At 44.2% G+C, this 19,863-nt stretch overlaps 1 protein-coding gene across 2 annotated transcripts; it reads left to right on the top strand.

Moving 5' to 3' along the window:
* The first annotated feature begins 13,265 nt into the window (after positions 1-13,265).
* mier3b (mesoderm induction early response 1, family member 3 b) lies at positions 13,266-19,290 on the top strand. Of its 2 annotated transcripts, none has more exons than XM_056293627.1 (11): positions 13,266-13,403; positions 13,758-13,880; positions 14,023-14,146; positions 14,484-14,557; positions 14,790-14,862; positions 15,054-15,202; positions 15,440-15,521; positions 16,006-16,100; positions 17,527-17,654; positions 17,873-18,027; positions 18,806-19,290. In XM_056293627.1, the coding sequence occupies exons 1-11, from the start codon at positions 13,296-13,298 to the stop codon at positions 19,279-19,281; spliced, it is 1,587 nt and encodes a 528-aa protein (XP_056149602.1). In that variant the 5' UTR covers positions 13,266-13,295; the 3' UTR covers positions 19,282-19,290. The 2 variants fall into 2 exon arrangements, with proteins under 2 accessions (XP_056149602.1, XP_056149595.1); XM_056293620.1 differs by having other exon boundaries at positions 13,276-13,403; positions 16,009-16,100.
* Positions 19,291-19,863: the final 573 nt, after the last annotated feature.

Genomic DNA, 19,863 nt, shown 5'->3' with positions numbered 1-19,863 from the left:
CATGAAACGGAGAAAGAAGACAGCCATCCCCAGAAAAGAGGACAGCTGGGATGGTGACTGTGGGTCTGGCAGAGACAGAATGGCCTCCGTGTGGGACATGATTGGGGTGATACCCCCTTGGAGAGCCGGAAACCCAGGAATTCGACCTCCTTGGCACTAAACACACACTTCTCGGTGTTCAGTGTGACCCTGTGTTGCTTGAAGCGCTGGAAGACCTGTTCCAGGTGAGCATTGTGCAGTGTGGCAGAGGGTGCGTGTACCACCATGTCGTCCAGGTAGATGGCGACCCCCTGAGTGCCAGCTAGGATGAGTGACATTATTTTCTGGGGCTGATGACAGCCCGAAAGCCATGTGCTTGTATCTGAACACCCCCACATGTGAGACGAAAGCTGTGAGGTCCATGCTGGCTGGTGCCAGGGGAACCTGCAGGTAGCCATGGTGTAAATCCATTTTGCTGAAAACTGTGGAGCTATGGAAATGGCTAGTCAGCTCCTTAGCTGTGGGGAGGGGGTATTTGTCGGGGATGATGGGTTTGTTGACGTCCGTCAGATCCACGCAGAGGCACAGTCTACCACCCTGCTTCTTGGCTATCACCAGGTTGGAAATCCAGGATGAGGCATTGACTGATTCGATGATGTCCTCCTTCACCAGGCGGTGTATCTCCTCTTCCACCCTGTCCCAAAAGGCCAGGGGAATGCTTCGTAGTGGCTGAATTACCGGGCGGACCGATGAGTCCACAGTAGGCTGGTGCACAAACCCAGACATGCCGCCCAGTCCTCCGAACAGTTCTGGGTAACGTTCGGGCCAGGAGGTGGAGACCTGCAGGCCCACAGCGTCAGTCAGTGTAAAGCCCAGGGCATGGAACAAGTCTAGCCCCATGATGTTAGCCCCTTTCTGTGTGATGTAGAACCTGGTTTCAGGGATGTACTGGTGATTATATTCCACGGGAAGGCAGACTACTCCCAAAGTGGCGATGGGGGCGTGGCTGTAGCCTGACAGGGAGTTGGCTGCCGCTTCCAGGGGCGGGTGACGGTAGAGCCGGTCATATGTGGGTTTGTTCAGGAATGACACCTTTGCCCCCGTGTCAACAAGGAGCGGTATGTAGGCTCCGTCCACAAGGCATGTGCAGTGGCTGAATGAGGCCCGCTGGCTCTGAACTGTGTTGATAGGGACTGCAGCAGCCTGTGGGTCTGCAGGGGAGAGCGGCACCAACGTGCAAAGTGATTCATCTTGTTGCAATTACGGCAGCACTTGCCCAGGGCAGGACATGATTTGTCCCGAGATACATGCTTTGTGGAGCCACAGTTAGTACAACGCTTGGGCCCACTCTCCCTAGACCCCCTGTTTGCCACTCTTTGCACATCAAACCTGTCACTGTCCATGTCAGCCGCCCCTGCCGTCTCCTGGGCAACAGTAGGTACTTTAAGCGGAGACGCGTTTAAGCGGTGAACTGCCGGTAGCAGTGACGTCACGGGCTCCTGCACAGCGCGAGAGAACTTGTGCGCTTCCAGCAGAGCCGTTTCCAACTGCTTCCCAGTCACTATAGCGTCAGATAACGTCATGGGAGTCTGGTTCGAGTAACAATGTTTCCCTCAGCCGGGCACGGGGCGTTTTCTCTATTGGCTGATCAACTATAAGTCCATCCTCCAAAGCCCCGAAGTCACAATGCTTTGCTAGCCCACGTTAAGGCAGAGACGAACTGGCCCACTGACTCACCAGACTTCTGGGCTATCTGACGAAACTCAAACCGGTGCACGCGTCGGCTCCTTCCTGAGCTGAAATGGGACTGTAGTGCGTTGGTAGCCGCTGCGTAGGCGTCATCCGCCACCGAGACCGTAGCGAAAATACGTTGCCCCTCCTGACCGAGGCAGTGCCGCAACAGCGCACACTTCCTTAGCTGCTGCTAAATCCCAATGCCCCAGAGCCCGTAAATCAGGGGTCCCCAATAGGCGGCCCGCGTCCGGCCCGTGACGGGTTGATTTATGGTCCGCGAGAAGATTTTTTTTTTATTTCCCTACCAAAAAATAAAAAATAAAAAACCTTAATTTTTTTTGGAAATAAAAATTTGTTTCTTCCTTCTGGTATTTCTACACATTTTGTTTGGGAACACTAATCCAAACATAATTTCAGCAATCAATCCAACAAGAAATGCTACCTTGTAACTATCAATTCCACCCCGTATTTCCCCTTGTGGGCTAGTCCAGCCCCCCTCACTTGCGTATCGACACCAAAACAAACGAACAACATGCTGCTGGAGGTTGAGTGGCCCGTGGTTTTAAAAGTGGCCCTAAAAGTGGCCCGCTATGAAAAGTAATTGGGGACCCCTGCCGTAAATAGTCATCAAACGACGATATCCATCGGTCCCAGGGAACGGCTGGGTCACCCGGGAACGGGTAGGAAAGGTGGCGGTGGCGACAGAACGAAGCCATCCCATCCTCGTCGCCAAATATCATTGTAGCGAATTCGGGGGAAAACGCAACACAGGAACTGCCGCGGCCGGGAAGCGAACCCGTGTCGCCCGCACCGCAGAAACATCGCTAACCGCTCAACTAAAGGGTCAGATCCGCCAACCAGCGGCCAGCGTGTCTTCTTATCCATGCACGTTACATTATGTTCAGTCAATGACCACACCGGGAGCCATGTCTATAACTTTTACTTAACCAACATCAACTCACGACACTTTTCACTTTGCCGTAAATCACACTGCCCCCCCCCCCTCTCAAAGGCACAGTAACTGCTAGTGCTCAACCATGCAAGTCAGACTTGGGCATAACACCACCCAACCAGACACGACAGAAGATGATTGAAAGGGAAGAAGCGAGAGCGGGCGAACAGAGCTCGCCTCGGCTGAGCGATGTGAGTACACATCCAAACAGACTGTTCAGCAGGCCGTCAGTAAAGTCGCCCAAACTGTAAACAAATATGATGGTAAGATATTGTAACTGGTTAATTTCTTGCCCGGTGCGGGATTCGATACGGAGTGTACTGCGCCACAAGGCGACATCACTAACCGCTCGGCTAAAGGGTCAGATCCGTTTACTAGGGACTAACGTGCGTTATAAGTAGTTTACAGTCGTCACCCTCTCCCGGAAGCGTGCCCTCGCGCTTTGTAATTCCCGCGCTCCGAAGAGACTTCTGAGGATCTGCACACTTCCGGATCCCACCGCTGCCACCAATGTAACCGGTTATTTTCTTGCCTGGTGCGGGATTCGATACGGCGTGTACTGCACCACAAGGCGACGTCACTAACCGCTCGACTAAAGGGTCAGGCCCGTTAACTAGGGGCTAACGTGCCTTATTGGTAGTTTACAATATCAAAGTGGCAGGAATTCCGAGATCAGTTTGAGACTGCTATCCATGAGAATAGAGAGCTGACCAAAACTGAAACGTTTACATAGCTCAAGTCACATCTCGTGGGTCCAGCAGCAAGAGCCATCCCTGGCTAGTCTGAAAATAATGGAGATAAATTATGAAGCTGCCATAGACATGCTTAAGGAGAGATTTGGTAGAGCAGACCTACTGGTGAGTGCACACATGGCAAAATTGTTGAACTTGACTCCAGTTGAAAAAAAATTCATACATTATTGCCTTAAGACAGCTATACGATGAGTGTGAGGTCGAGATCAGAAGCTTGAAAACGCTAGGAGTGGTCTCAGATACATATGAGGGATTGCTGTGCCCCATATTACGCCAGACGTTGCCCTTGCTTATACTTGAAAACAGGTTCACAGCATGAGTTGAAGGTTCCTGAACTCATCACTTTCCTACAAGAGGAAGTTGAAAGCAGAGAGCGTGTCATGCACTTAACCAGGACCTCCAATCCACTTATCAGCACCATCGAAAATCAGATTCAGATAGTGGAAAATTCAGATGGCCAAACTTGCCATCAGCTGCAGTGCTTCACACAGGCAGTTCAGACTCCCTTCAATGCTGTTTATTCTGTGACAGCACAAGTCATAAGTCGGAACTGTGCACAGATAATACAGTCAGCATGCGCAAGGAAAAGTTAAAGAAGATGGGAAGGTGTTTCATATGCATTGGACAGCGGCATGTTACCAAATTCTGTAGAACAAAGGCTGTTTCAAGCAGCATGTGTGGATGAAGACACCACCCCATGATGTGCGATAAAGGTGAGCAAACTGAACCCCCAAATAGTGCTCAAGAGACAACTGAAGCTGTCATCTCTTCTGTGGCCCCCCATACTGTAAAGACAAGCACAGGGAAGCGGAATACAGTTCTTCTGCAAACAGTAACAGTATGGGCAGAGGGAGCAAAGGGGAAGAGGAAGGTGCGTTGCCTGATGGACGGAGGAAGTCAGTGGAGCTTTGCCCTGGAGAAACGGGTAAAGACACTGGGATTGCCAATAGTGAAAAAAGAGACTTTAAAGCTCTTCACACTGCCAAAGTCACACCTTTGGCAGTGACACTCCAGTAACAATGGAATCCAACTTGAGCTGGAAAAAGCATGACTGAGCAACATGTTTGATTTGCTTATCAAAACTGAGGTTAGCATTGAATCTTACCCCAAGATTCATAGCGGCCTGCTTAAAGCTACCTGACAGACCACCAAGATTAGCAGCAAAATAGCTGATGGCATTTTCGGGACCAAACAGAATGACCTCAGACTTATCATAATTAGATTTAAGAACATTTTTGGACATTCATCTTCAGCCGCTTCTCCGGGGTCGGGTCGCGGTGGCAGCAAGCTAAGTAGGGCACTCCGGATGTCTCTCTCCCCAACAATGCCCTCCACCTCCTCCTGGGGGATCCCAAGGCATTCCCAGGCCTTTTTTTTTGGACATCCGGGATTTAATGTCAGTGAAGCAAGTTGTGAGATTTGCTTTAAGGCGCTAGGATCTGTGGGTTTTAGTGGCATGTATAACTGAGTGTCATCAGCATAAAAATTGTAGAGCTCATCGTGATTTTGAATGACCTGGCCAAGGGGCAGCATGTATATAGAAAAGAGAAGGGGGCTAAGAACAGCCTTGAGGAACATCGCAACTCAACTGAGCCATATGAAACCAATCGTTGGTTTCGGTCGTTATGCAACTGCATTGTTTATAAGGGTGGGAATACCTGCAGTCAGTTTAGACTGAAGAGGTCACTTCGATGAGTGATGAAACATCTCTGTCAATAAACGTTGTGTCCAGATGAACTGATTCAACTTTCTGGGATAACACCGTTGCATGTTTGCAGTTGAAATCTTTGAGTTTTACAGCATGACTAGCAAGACTGTATGTTTTACTTCCATGTGTCTCTCTGTCTGAAACATATCTGCCAGTAAACGTTGTATCCAGATGACCTGATTCAACCTTGTTTGATTTTCTTACTGGGATTATTGAGCATGCATAAAGACATATTATACGCCCCTTTATTTGCAAAGGAAGGAAGTGTTTAAGTTAAGTTTCCTTTATTAATCCCCTTGGGGAAATTCAGTTACTGCAAATTAACCTATCCTAGCTGTGATCTGTGTTGCAAGGAGTAGTGGGCTGCCGCCTTCATGCTGCGCCCGGGGACCAACTCCAGTTCTTTTCCCATTGCCTTGGCCAGGGGCACTGACAGGAGTATTGACCCTAACATGCATGTTTCTTTTGATGGTGAGGGAAACCAGAGTACCCGGAGAAAACCCACTGCAGACACGGGAAGAATATGCAAACACCACACAGAGGATGACCTGGGATGACCCCCAAGGTTGGACAACCCTGGGGTTCGAACCCAGGACCTTCTTGCTGTGAGGCGACAGCACTAACCACTGGGTCACCTTGCCGCCCATCAGTCATAGTGAGGAACATAAACATGGTGCCATTACACCCTACAACTAAAAACTACAAAAGAGGAGTGGTTTGTGATTACTCTGCATTTTTACCAACTGGAGAAACAGCGAGGTGTGTGCACATATGTGCTTGTGTGTGTATGCACGTGAGTATCAAGGGGTGAACCACCTCCACCAACCATTCATAAGCAGTGGATTATGGGTCAGCAGGCCTGATAGGTGAACACACTATTTAACTATGCACACACCTGAATCGGCTGCAGATGTGTCTGAAGTCTGATGTCACACATCATACTACTGATGTTAGCTCACGTGCTGGAATGTGTTAAAGAGAGGAAGAAAAAGAGAGATGGAGCAGGAAAGGTGTTTTCTTTTTGTCTCTGGTTATCTTCTCCTTCCTACACTGTATCGAATTAATTTCCTGCAATTCTAACATCGGGATAGATTTTTTATTTTAGTACATCAGATCAGATCTGGCCACATAAGATAATTGTGCTACAATGCCATTGCCACAAAGTTCTCATCAGTCAAGACTTCAGCACAGGAGGGAGAGGTGTTGAATGGGGGTGTTGGAAGGAGTTGTTTGCCCTCTGCTGGCCAAATGAATCTTAACGCTGGAGTGGATTCACAAAACTGGTACACCATTCATCAAGTAACATTTTGCAAGGGCTGAAACTGAACACCTCCTGCACATTATTCCTTTCACTGTCTCTTTTAAATGAAATAGCCTAAAATTATTAAGTGCCTATAATTAATAGTCTCAACAACTGGAAAAGGAAAATTGTCGAATTTGCTTTCGACCAAGTAGCCTTTCCTTTTTCATCCTTTTCATCTTTGGATAATTGCGGGAACGTTCTGTAAATGAATTAATAAATTGTTTAACTATTTGGGTTAATAATGTTGTTGTCTGGCAAATGGTCACACAGTGATCTGCAAATGACTGACAGTTGATATGGGCATACGCATGATTAAGCATTATACATTCACAATTACGTCGTCTGCAATTTTGTTACATATTAGATTCCCTCAGCTGGGTCCCAGTTTGTGATTTCTGTTCTACCGAAGTCTGTTTTAGGCTGTTCAAAAGGAATGATTTTTAAAATGAAAACCTAATTTCTCCATGACAATAATCAGATTACATCCAACACTGTTTTCCCTCCAGTCCTTCCATAGATTTCACTAATTACTGATAGACAGACAATTAAAACTATGGCTTTAGCAAAGGAAAATATGTCCAACTGCTTACTAGAAATAGGCTTACTGCTCAGTTAAGAGCATAATTTCTATCATCTTAGGTCACACAGTAAACATATGAAACATATATCATTCATTTTGATACCATTTGTATCAAAATGAATGCCCACCTGCTCATTTTTAATCATATTTCCCTCTGTGAAAATGTCACTTAACTGTACCAACAAATGGAGAGAGAGAAAAAATCTAAGCGCTGGATCTTGTTAACCAAGTGTTACCCAGTCAGATAGCCAGTTCTGGCGTTATTATTAATACTTAGCGCCATGTTTTTATGCGTGCTCAATAACCCAGGTAAGAAAATTAAAGATGGTTGAATCAGTTCATCTGGTTAATAGACGTTTCATCAGTAACCTAAGTCACCGCTTCTTATCAAATGTAGCGAATTCGGAGCACAAGCCAACCACAGGAACTGCCGCAGCCGGGAAGCGAACCCGTATCGCCCGCACCGCAGGTGACATCGCTAACCGCTAGACTAAAGGGTCAGACTCGCGAGCCGGCGGCCAGCGTGTCTTCTTATCCATGCACGTTACACAAAGAAACGTTGTATCCAGATGAACTGATTCGACCTTCTTTGATCTTCTCACCTGGATTATTGAGCATGCGTCAAGACTTCGGTCTAAACTGACTGCAGGTATCCCCACCCTTAAACACAACACAGCTGCATAACGACCGAAACCAACGACCAGCAAATATGGGCGTGACCATCAACTACACTCATCTACAGGCCAGTGGCCACTCTCTCAACGATGAGCCATGTGAAGAGGGAACGACCATCCCTGAACCGAGGGGGGGGGGGGACTAAGAGTACGTCCGTCGCCATTTTACAATGCTGTGATTGCAAACGTTCCCCTGTGGAGGACGTAAGAAAGGAGGCGAGACCACGTCTCCTTTTGATCGCATCGCCGTGGGGTCGTTTATTTTCCCAACAGCAAACTTCAAGCTCGGATGTATTATAGTAGAGAGTGCCGGATCTAAAAATGGCGCCTGCTCATTCCCACGAGAATCGCTCGCCTGGCGTATACATATACATATAAAGAGTAGACGCCGCATTGGCTGTTGGGGCGCGAGAAATACGGCCGCCATCTTGGACCGGTCATCCTACGAGTTGCCTAGCAGCAGAATACACGACTGAGAAAGATGCCGGAACACTGTTCAGCATATTCCTGCTCCAATCGACGGACCGTGGAAAACAGGGCTCGGGGGATTACTTTTCACAAGTAAGATTGAACATCACTATTGGTTGTATTTTGTGAATATAATATTACTGTACTGTATTTATGTCCAACTGCGAAATCGTAGCCAGCTAGCTAGGCTATGCTCTGCCGGTGTTCACCCGAATATGAACTGAGACTTTATAAGTCATATTCCATAACACTGACTTTACAACTGACAAAAGAATGCTATTGTACAGATAAAACAATATTAACGTTACTGGTATTATATTGACCAGCGAATTTTACACAGGTGGCCCAGACTGTATTGCAACGTGCATGGATAAGAAGGCACGCTGGCCGCTGGCTGGCGGGTCTGACCCTTTAGTCGAGCGGTTAGCGATGTCTCCTGCGGTGCGGGCGACACGGGTTCGCTTCCCGGCCGCGGCAGTTCCTGCGGTTGCGTTGTCCCCCGAATTCGCTACATTATTGAGTCACATGTAATCCATCCTAACAACAGGAAGATAGGGGAGAACCGGGCCGAAATTAGCACAGAGCTTTTTTCCAAGGAAACAAAACAGGACGTGATGCAATGAAGTCAGCGTGTGTGTTTATAAGACCGCTCCCTTCTCCCAAAAAATTGGCGCGATACGCAGTTATTTAAAAAAGTTATAGAGCGAAAGCTGTCCTGTGACGTGTGCCGTGCGAGGCTTGTCAGAGATGCTGCTGTGCCATCATCACGTGACGAGAGCTGCCCACCCGCCACCTCCTGGCCCTGCAACACAACGGCGGGCGGCCTAGTGATCCCATCACAAGGCACAGTGAAGGTTTGATTTCATTATCTTGTTTTTAAAAATATTTTAATCTTTGTATATTAAAGTTGCTTTGTTCTTATTTTCTCTGTTCTGTAAAGTGTCTTTGAGCACTGTGTAAAGCGCTCTATAAATATAATGTATTATTATTATTATAAGGTGCTGAGAGCTGCAGAGAGGGTGGTTCGCCAAGCTGCAACAAAGCAAACTCCAAAGCTGTCTACAGTCACCCACATCGTCCCAGAGGAGACTGGCACGGAGGATGTTTCTCTGCTTGGGGAGACACACTGAGGAGACACGGTTTGGCATCGACAACCACCACTACAACTTGTTGTCTTTGGTTGTGTCTGTGTTTCTCAAGATAAGGTTGCACCACATTGCAAAACTCACCTCTCTTGACCTGCAGAAAGGGAGCACGAGAAAGAAACTCTGCAAAACAGTTCTCTTTCAAGGATTTTAGGGGTTTCATGTCAAACTTTAATTAGCAACTTTTATTTTTTCCCCTACATTGTTATGCTACATTGTTTATATATTTATCTCTCTTTAAAATATATATATATATATGTATTTATTTTTTATTATTACATCATACTATTGGATATAATTACGATATTATTACAGTATTATACCACTTTATTATATACACACACACACACACACACACTGTATACTTCCTACCCTCACATGTAAATATTTTGTGTTGTTGTCAGTGTTTACGTTTGTCCATTGTGTGTAATGTACTGGTCACCTATGTAAGCAACTTTGTACATGTGTAAATATGGTTTGGGGCGGGGATTTATATATATTTTCATTTTCTCTGATATATAACATATATTGTTGTTATATATACTGTAGATATATAATGTGTTCATATATTGTTTATATATTTATATAGCCTAATCATATATTGTTTCTTCAACTTATTGAAATAGCTGACTTTACTGCCACTATCTGCTTCTGCCTCTCTATCATATTTTAGCGTGTGTGTGTGTGTGTGTGTGTGTGTGTGTGTGTGTGTGTGTGTGTATATATTTATAGCGAGTGTTTTGCTAAATACCGTATTGTTCCGAATATAAGACGACCCTGATTATAAGACGACCCCCCCCCCTTTTTTTCAAGACTCATTTTTGGAAAAATACTTTTTGAAGAGCAAATATTGGTTTTATAAAGAAAAACATTATATTTTAAAATAATGATAATAAAAACACATTGAATAAAACAAGGTAGTCTGTTTAACAGCTTTTAAATAAAATTATGTTTTCAATATATTTTAGATGAAATTGTCACATTTAAATAAAAAAATGTAAATACATTTGTAAATGAATGACTTATGGTATTTAAATAGCATACAAATGAAAAGAAACTGTAGTCTATTGAGACTATCCATCTCATAGTGAAAAAATAACCATTTCAACATTTCAATAACTGCATTAACCATCGAAGTGGTCTGATTTTAGAACGGTCTTGAAACAAATCTGACTGAGTGAGAATGTATATTGACATTCAAAAGTCTAGACCTCGAATGTAAGACGACCCCCACTTTTTCATACGTATTTCCAGGGTCTTATATTCAGAACAATACGGTAGCTACCTATCATACATCACATATGTCATATATCAGAATATTCTATTACTGTTAAGCCAACTATGAATATTAAAATACGTCAAACCATGTGTCCTGTATCATAGCTACATGTATGACGTTTTCAGCAACAAAAAAGGCGTGGAAATCAGTTTGGTGTCCAGCGAGTTATGATTGATTAACTGCGCTGACAGCTCATTGCGCCTGCCAAACACATTACACTGAGTGGAGCGGGTGACCGGTCCAAGATGGCGGCCCCACGGCTCGTCAGCGCCAAACAGTAGCGGTCGATGCGGCGTCTACTCTTTATATGTCTATGGGCGTATACGCCGAAAAAGTTTCCGGCTTCCGGGTTACTTCCGGGCATATGCGGCCCTCTGAATATGCGCAGTAGTGTTACTCCCGTCATGCCTCTAGGTCGAGAACGAGCGAACCGGTGGCGTTCAAGGACGCATAGTAAGACTACCAGCCATGGTCACTACCCCCCAAATCTTTGTGAATAGCGCACATGGCCATTGAAACGGTAGATAATGGTCACGGTCATATGTGCATATGAAGCTAATCGTTGGATTTGGTCGTTTGGTAACTGTATGTAGCGAATTCGGGGGGGACGACGCAACCACGGGAACTGCCGCGGCCGGGAAGCGAACCCGTACCGCCCGCACCGCAGGAGACATCGCTAACCGCTAGACTAAAGGGTCAGACTCGCCAGCCAGCGGCCAGCGTGTCTTCTTATCCATGCACGTTACACTACCCCCCTCCTTCGGGAAGCGCGTCCCCGCGCTTAAGTAGATCAGCTCCTTCACGCCTCAGGGCGCATGCGCTTCCGATGGCCTTACGGTCTCTCCATCCCACTTCTGACACCAATGTAGCGAATTCGGGGGGACAACGCAACCGCAGGAACTGCCGCGGCCGGGAAGCGAACCCATACCGCCCGCACCGCAGAAGGCATCGCTAACCGCTCGACTAAAGGGTCAGACCCGCCAGCCAGCGGCCAGCGTGTCTTCTTACCCATGCACGTTACAGTATTGTTTATAAGGGTGAGGATACAGTTTAGACTGGAGGTCACAAAGTGTGATGAAACGCATCTGTCAATAAACGTTGTATCCAGACGAACTGAGTCAACCATCTCTGATTTAGCGCCATGATGTAAGGGAATACCCACCTTTTCCCCAAAGGAGACTAGACACCTTTTGAGCCCCCCCCCCCCTCCCCCGATTCCTCAATGGACTTCAGCGAAGTGGCGGACGTGGGCAGGAATCCAACGCAACGCGGAAGCGCTCTCCCGCGGCAATGTTCTGACGCACGCGCATTCTCACCCGTTATATTTCCGAATCGCCGTGGGCCGTGACGCCGGCGGGATCGCGTTACCGTAGGTAACGTTACTGTGACGAACGCCTCCGTTCGAAAGGCGTCACGGCAGAACTCGTTACCTGGCGCTCTGATTGGCCGAGAGCGCTGATCCGGGTACTGGGCTGGAATGAGCCCATTAGCTAAAGGTACCAATATGGCGGAGGTAAGAGGGAAAACAGGGGAGAAGCAATCGATTTTAAATCGATATTTGTAAAATGCGAGTAGTGCCGTTTTCATATCTACGTTATCGATTGGGCGCGCTGGGTGTTTTTCCTTCAGTGTAGCGTGTTCCGTGTCATAGCGGTGTCGCGTGTGCGTCCAAAAATATGCCTGAATGTTTGGATTGATCCTCCACTACGAGGCCGCTGCGCCTCCGCTCTCAGCTGCTCTGGTACAGCGCCTGTGTAAATTGATACGTCAATTTAACGCTAGCCCGCTGCTTAAAAGGAAATTGCTGGTTTTATTTTATCCGCAATGAATGGGATTTTTTTTTCCTGTTCAGGCTCGACTCGTGAAAATTCGGTGGTTATCGACGCGACCGACGCCAGTGCCGTGCAGGACAAATCGGTGTTTACATTATTCGAGGCGTAACGCTAGGCTCCAGCTTGGGAAGATTAGCTTGCCCGCTAGCTCGTTTTTGGGAACTGACACTGTAGACATCTAACTCTTTACCTCAGGCTAATACCGAGTGCCATAGCCGCTGTGGTGCTCATGTTTATGTTGTTATATCCCTTCGAAGACCCCCCCCCCAGCATGTATCACTAGGTACTCGCCTTTGGCTCATTGGTTTTCATAGCTCCCCTCTTAGTCCACTGTTGTCGTTAGCGGTAGATGCAGACCTGCTGCCCAGCTGTCCTCGGTGGGCAAAACACGACACATTTAGTTTTTTTTAAGCCTGTAGAATTGAATTCAAAACATCAGCACACTTTATTTAGTGTGGTTAACGATAGACCTACTCACATTTTCTGCTTTTATTTCTTTGCAGGCTTCCTTAGGGAGTTCGAGTCCAGGTATGGCAAGTTTCTGCTGTAAACGCTGTTTAGTTGTATTTATTACACTTGACTGACAGTTTTTCCAGTGTTTTACTTGATTTGAGTCGTACAATCCCATTTTGCTTCTGACACTGGCGATAAACTACTTCATAATGCAATCGAGTCACTGCTGGATTTCTAATGCAAAACAATTTCTAATGCTTCTTTGGCTCTGAGCTTTTACAATCCCCTGTAATGCTGTTAGCTCTCAAGTGTAAAGGTATTTGATTTGTCGTGTGAAAAATTTCATCGTTTGTCAATACGAAGATATATGTAATGCATACTCCTCTCTCTCTCCTAAGTTGGCTCTTTATCGTCGGAGGATCATGACTTTGACCCAATGGCAGAAATGTTAGTGCATGAAGATGATGACGAGAGGACTTTGGAAGAGGAAGAGTCTTTAGAGGGCGAGAGGAATTTCAGCTCAGAGATTGCAGATCTGGAAAAGGTAAAATGCCAAGCAATAAAACGAACATCATAAAACAAAAGTTTAATATTTTATCAGTGATTTTCACATAGGAGCCTATATTTTTTGAACATTAGATGGTCTATTGTAATCACCTAAACATGAGTTGAGACTTTATAATTTTTATTTTAAGGAGAAGATATTGTAGCTGCTAGGATAGGTAATGGAAACTAATATTATGAGTAAATTAGCAATACCCCAGGTGACTCATGGTGGTATGGCACAGCCCATGGACTTCTCTCCTTGTGACAGCAGTTTAGAGCAAATTGTAATAATCTGTCGGAAAAGATATCAATGTCTAATGGTCGATCATTAAACCTATTGCTCTCTGACTAGGAGGGAAACATGCCTTTGGAGGAGCTGCTGGCCATCTATCGCTATGAGGCATCAGCAGGTTCCAGTATAGACAGCTCCTCTGGAGACTTGACTGATGAACTGCCAGACATGACTCTAGATAAGGTAAATGGCTGCATTTATTAAATGGATTTTTCGCTTCAAACAGTTTCGTGTGTATGTGGCTATGAGTTGTGTATCGCACTGGAATTATTCATTGGTCTGCCACAGTGTAAATTTGATATATGTACACTTTTTTCCCAACTAGGAGGAAATAGCAAAGGACTTGCTGTCTGGGGACTATGAGGAGGAGACGCAGTCCTCAGCAGATGATCTGACCCCTTCAGTAACCTCCCACGAGGCCACTGACTTCTTCCCAAGAACACTTCGATGTAAGGGTTTGGCTTTAATTGAGTTTTCAGTGGCATTTAAGGTAGAGGTTCAAGATTTGTGCCTTAGTATGCCTTAGTATGTATGTTTTTGCAGGACTGAATTTCTCATCAAAAAACATTTAACACAGAATTGCATGTAACCAATTTTTGCTGAGATGATAAAAGATACCCTAACTCACAGTAAGCAGCATCACTAAGACTGAAAAGGTTTTAAATATCCCTCTGTGTATTAATTACCAGCATTAGTATGTGCTTACTATTTTCCCTTAATAGAGAAGTCATCAACAGGAAGTGTCATTGAAAGGTGTTTACCTATGGTCTGTTATTGACTTCTCAGCCAACACTATCTCTGATGGTGATAAGGAGTCTGAGTGCGACGAGGATGGTCCAAGCCCAGAAGATTCCAGGAAGGTACGTAATTTGTTCAGTTTGTAGAAACACTTATCGTGTAATGAAATGATCGTTTTACTTTGAGTGATATGTCATATCACCAGTTCCGGTGAGGGAGACAGTATTTTAGATGGCTAGATACTTTATTGATCTCGAGGGAAATTGAGGGCATATTTTTTGATAATTATATATTCAGAATATCCAGGATGTTGTATATCCTTTGATTTGATTTTTTTTTTTTTTTTTTTTACAGGAAATAATGGTTGGGACAGAGTACCAAGCAGAGGTCCCTTCTTGCCTTTGTCACTATATAGATGGCGAGAAAGGTGAGTGCTTCAGTTCTATTTTAAACTAATTGTCAAACATGTCAAATACATTATACTTGTTAATGTTTACACATGTGCCTTTCAAAAGTAATTTTCAAAGTGTTTACTTTGAATACTTAGCTCCATGTTCTAGAGACACAAAAAAAGATGAAACATGAGATGTTTTATAGTTTTGTGTTTATGTTTTGCAGTTTATGACGATGATGACCAGTTACTCTGGAGCCCTGGAGTATTGCCAGAAAGCAAGGTTAAGGGCTTCCTGTCTGATGTGTTGTCACGGACCACAGACGAAAAGACGGGGTGTGACAAACCAGGGATCCATGTCAGAGACAATGAGAAGGTCAGACACCCATGCATCCATCCATTCTTTTCTTCCATGTTTCTAAAGATAGTATACATTATGATGTTCATAAACATGTAATTCCAGGTGAGATAATACATGCTTAATTGGTTCTTTTGATAAGTCATTTAGGTTTCGTTGCCACACCTATTTGTCATTTTTGACTTTTATGTATTATGCTATATGTATGTATTTTAAACAGTAACCCAGTCTTGACCAGTCATTTCTTCTCCACAGGCTTTGTTTGAGCTTGTAAAGTGCAACTATGACTCCCGTGAAGCACTAGAGAGATACTGCAGTCAAGTGAAGTCTTCAAAAGGTGTGTTAAGGAAACAAGAGGGCCAGCATTTCCAAGGTTGAACTAATGTTTTTAACATGTGTAGAATATGTCACATTCATTTTTAGGGACTACAGACACTTTTTCTGTGGTATCTTATTTCAGTTTAAGGAAATATTTATTTCCAATCCCTCATTGCAGCAGGCTTCCGTAGTTTTAGAAATAATCCTTTTATTCTGTGATGGATGGGATAATACTTTTCCATATTTTCATACATAAAGCCTTTTCATTTTAGTAAAATGAATAATTCCTCCATGACACCAATAGTATCTGAAAAAATTTTTTCCTAATGATAATATGGCCACCATATAGTTTAAGAAATGGAAAAAAGAATGCTGACCACGGATGTTATGTAATGTTGATTTACCCTATGTAACAAAGCAGTAGTTCCCATTGATTTATGTCGATAAAATTTTGTGAAACTTGTGAGTACCACAAGGCAACCTTAAAATAATTTTCATTTCAGAAGACTCTCCTCCGTGGTCAGAAGAGGAATGCAGGAATTTTGAACATGCACTACAGATGTATGACAAAAACTTTCACCTCATACAGAAACACAAGGTGAGACTTGATTTGTTATTTGATTAAATTCGTGGATACACACATGAAAAATATGCAGTACAGTGGAAATCGCTCATCGTGATCACGCTTATACTGATCAGAAGTCATGAATGTACTCTTTCCTAATAATTTTAACCCTCTGAACCCAAAGACTGCTGACAGGTTCGAGGGGCATGTTTTCTTTTTAAAAAAAAAAAATCACCAAAATTACACCATTTATCATCGTCAAAAACTGTAAAAATTAGAATTATCATCGGATTTTCAAATTTACGACGTCCTTGAATATACCATGTGCAATGAATGGTTCCATTGTGGAAAATAACCAGATCTAAGCTTAAAATACTGATATTTCATCAAAATCACTTGATTCTACATGTCTCGTTATAATTTCACCAAAAATAAACTGTTTGCACTAGCCAGATTCTGTAAAGAACCTTAAATTCTGCGCTCCTCCGCGCAACCGGGAAGGTTTGAATGACTTGGCTGAGACAGTCAGTCACAAAAATTCAGCGAATCAGCATCTGAGGCTGTGTAGTTGTAAATAGTTGAAAACTTTAAGTTTGTAGAGGTTGTATAATATGAATAATTCAATATTCATAGCATGTGGCACGCCTCCCCCTTTTTTCCCCCAATATTGATAACACTTAATGGACACTTGGAAAAATGTTTATGGCATTATAACTTTTACTGCACAAAAGACATTTTTGAGTGTCTCCCTACTTATAGCCGTGATTGTTTCCATTGAGGTGCAGGACTCGTATATTGCAATGAAAGATGAGCCCACAGTGAGTAAAATTGTGACAGGAACAAAAAACACCCAGAAACTTCACACGTCACATAAACGGTGCTGCCTATGCTCCCAGGGCTTCATCGCACTCTCCATCTTTTCAGTCTGTACAGAATTGGCAAAAAGACCCTCTCCTACTCTAACCCCTTAACCTGGTACACGCTACAGCAGGAACTGAAGCTCTCCAGCATGATTCCCCTAGGGGATTTTAAACTACTTTTACGAGATCTGGAGAGAGGGTCTGTTGGGGTTTGTTCTTGTACATAGTATTTAAAATCTGACTACTATTTTGGCGCTATCACGTTGATGATTTGTGTTCTATTTTGTCTCTGTTTTGTCCTGTCTGTCTTTAACTTTGGGTTGTATTGCTTGCTGTTCTCTTGACCAGGTCTCTTGAGAATGAGTCCTCATGTCTCAGTTAGATTACCTGTATAAATAAAGCTTGAATAAAAAATAAAAAAAAGTCAAGGAGATGGTAATTTGGAAGGAAAAAAACCTAGGCGTTGCTTAAAGTGATCAACTGTTTACAGATAATATCGGCCTGGACAGATGTGATCACTATTAGCAGTTTCCACTGTAGATTTTGTGAAACTGGCATTTGAAACAAAGAGACAATTTCTTTCTTTCTCATCCCGCCAGGTTACAACACGAACAGTTGCAGAATGTGTGGCATTTTACTACATGTGGAAAAAGTCAGAGCGCTTCGACTTCTTTGTTCAGCAGAATCGGTTTGGGAAGAAGAAGTACAGCAGCTATCCTGGTGTAACGTGAGTGAAGAGGGTGTTGTCATATATGTGCTTTCTGTTTCTCTTTTTATTCTGTTGATCTTCTTAAACTGATTATCATTAGCGTAATAAATTTGAAGGAGAGGCCAGATCTAAAGGGCATCCACACATTAATGTAGGACAAATCCATAATTGTGTTTAGCATCAAAAAAAATCTGTGTTTATTGTGATCCTTGAAAGCACTTTTCCTCCCCTTTCAGTGACCTGATGGACAGACTGGTGGATGAGGCAGAGGGGCTGGCAATGGACAGCTCTTCTTCTTTGTGTCCAGGAGGAGGTGGAGGGGGGAGAATGGAGCCTACTACAGACCAGCAGCTCAGCCTTCTCAACTCCATTACTGCCAGCGACCTCACAGGTCAGTAGCAGTTCTCCTCTTGCTTTATAAAGGCCTCTAGAGTGGCACGGTGGCCCAGTAGTTAGTACTGTTGCCTCACAGCAAGAAGGTCCTGGGTTCGAACCCCAGACCGTCCCAGATCCCTTCTGTGTGGAGTGTACATGTTCTCCCCATGTCTGCATGGGTTTCCTCCGGGTGTTCCGTTTTCCTCCCACCATCAAAAAGGCATGCATGTTAGGGTTAACATGCCCCTGACAAAGGCAATGGAAAGAAGAACTGAAGTTGGTCCCCAGGTGCTACAGCTGCCCACTGCTCCTATACAATAGGATGGGTTAAATGCAGAGAACAAATTTCATTGTAACCTGTACAGGGATGAAATAAAGTGGCTTTCTTTTTTTTTCTTCCTTTTAAACAAAAAAATGTAAGCTAAGTGCAACAACCAAGTGGGCCCATTTGCCTTGAGGCTACTGTTTAGTGGCAAGGACATGCTGGTTTTCCCAGCAGGGCATATTAAAGTTTCGAGCTTTAATGTGCTGCAGCTGCCACTGCTCCGACACAACAGGATGGGTTAAATGTGGAAGACAAAATTCGTTGTAACCATACAGTGACAGAATAAAATTTCTTTCTTTTTATAAAACTTGCAGAAGTCAACCATGTCTCCAAAAAGTTATGAACAATGATCCTTATAAATATTTTTGGAAATTAAATGTTTTTAGATTATTATTTTTTTTAATCATCCAAGGATTTCCTAAGTTCTCCCCTAATGCCGTGTGTTTTGTATGCTTCCGTCTCTCTGCAGCATTGAGTAACACTGTAGCCACAGTGTGCAGCCCTACCGAGGTCAGTTGCCTGGATTCTTATAGCTTCCCCCCTCTGGAGAGTCTCCACCGTGGATCCCTTAACCATGAGGAGCCCCTGGGCTTCCCTTCCAACGGAGCCAACTCTGACTGTCTCAACATGCTTGATGCTGGTTTCTACCACTCGGACCTGGGCCAGCTGGGAGGGGTGTGTGTCAGCAAGGACTGCGAGCGCCCCTCAAAAAGACTCAAGATGGCGCTGCCTGACTCCTTTATCAGTGACGTCTCTGTGGGGAACCTCGGAGTGGACTTTGAGGGACGTCGGACAGCGACACACCACCACCGAATAACCGGTGCCAAAATGGCAGTGTCCGTCACAGACTTTGGAAGCTTGGCTGGCAGTGGCGAACCCAATGGGTTTCTAGGAGCACATGCACGGCACCATACACAGCACACCACGGCACTCCAGTCAGAGTGATCTTCCTGTTCGTTCTTTTTCTTTGCTTTTGAAACCCAAATTGCTTGTACATAAGACTCACTGGAGAATCTGATTTGTTCAAATTCTATTTTATATATATATATATATATATATACACACATATACATATATATATATATATGTATATGAATATACTTTTTGTTTTTGTTTTTATCTTGTGTAATATGACATCAGTGATGTCTATCATATAGAACTGAAATCTTGATTTCTCTCAAGAGTTTATATAGCCATTTATTTTATTTTTGTTATTCAGTCTTGAGGTGTGTAACGTCCATGTACAGTGGGGCCCAGAGGCTGCAGTAGGCAAGTTGTGTATCTCTCCCCTATCTCCCTGCATATCTTCTCGCCACATCTTCAGAGCTTTGTTATCCTGCAGTCCTATTCAGCTGCCAAAACAAAAAACGGCTTTAGTTTTTTTTTTTTTGCTAATGTTGATATTAAATTGCAGGTCTTTTTTGAAGTGGTACTCTTTGTTTAACCTTAATCAGTGTTTGGTTTACAGGTACTTGACAGTAGATGGGCAGGTGAATATGGTTTAAATTAATCCCTAGAAAAGCCTGG

This window comes from Lampris incognitus, chromosome 1 (genome assembly GCF_029633865.1).
Source record: "Lampris incognitus isolate fLamInc1 chromosome 1, fLamInc1.hap2, whole genome shotgun sequence".
Lineage (NCBI taxonomy): Eukaryota > Metazoa > Chordata > Actinopteri > Lampriformes > Lampridae > Lampris > Lampris incognitus.
Note: the sequence above shows the minus strand (reverse complement) of the source record. Positions and strands in the feature narration are given on the sequence as shown.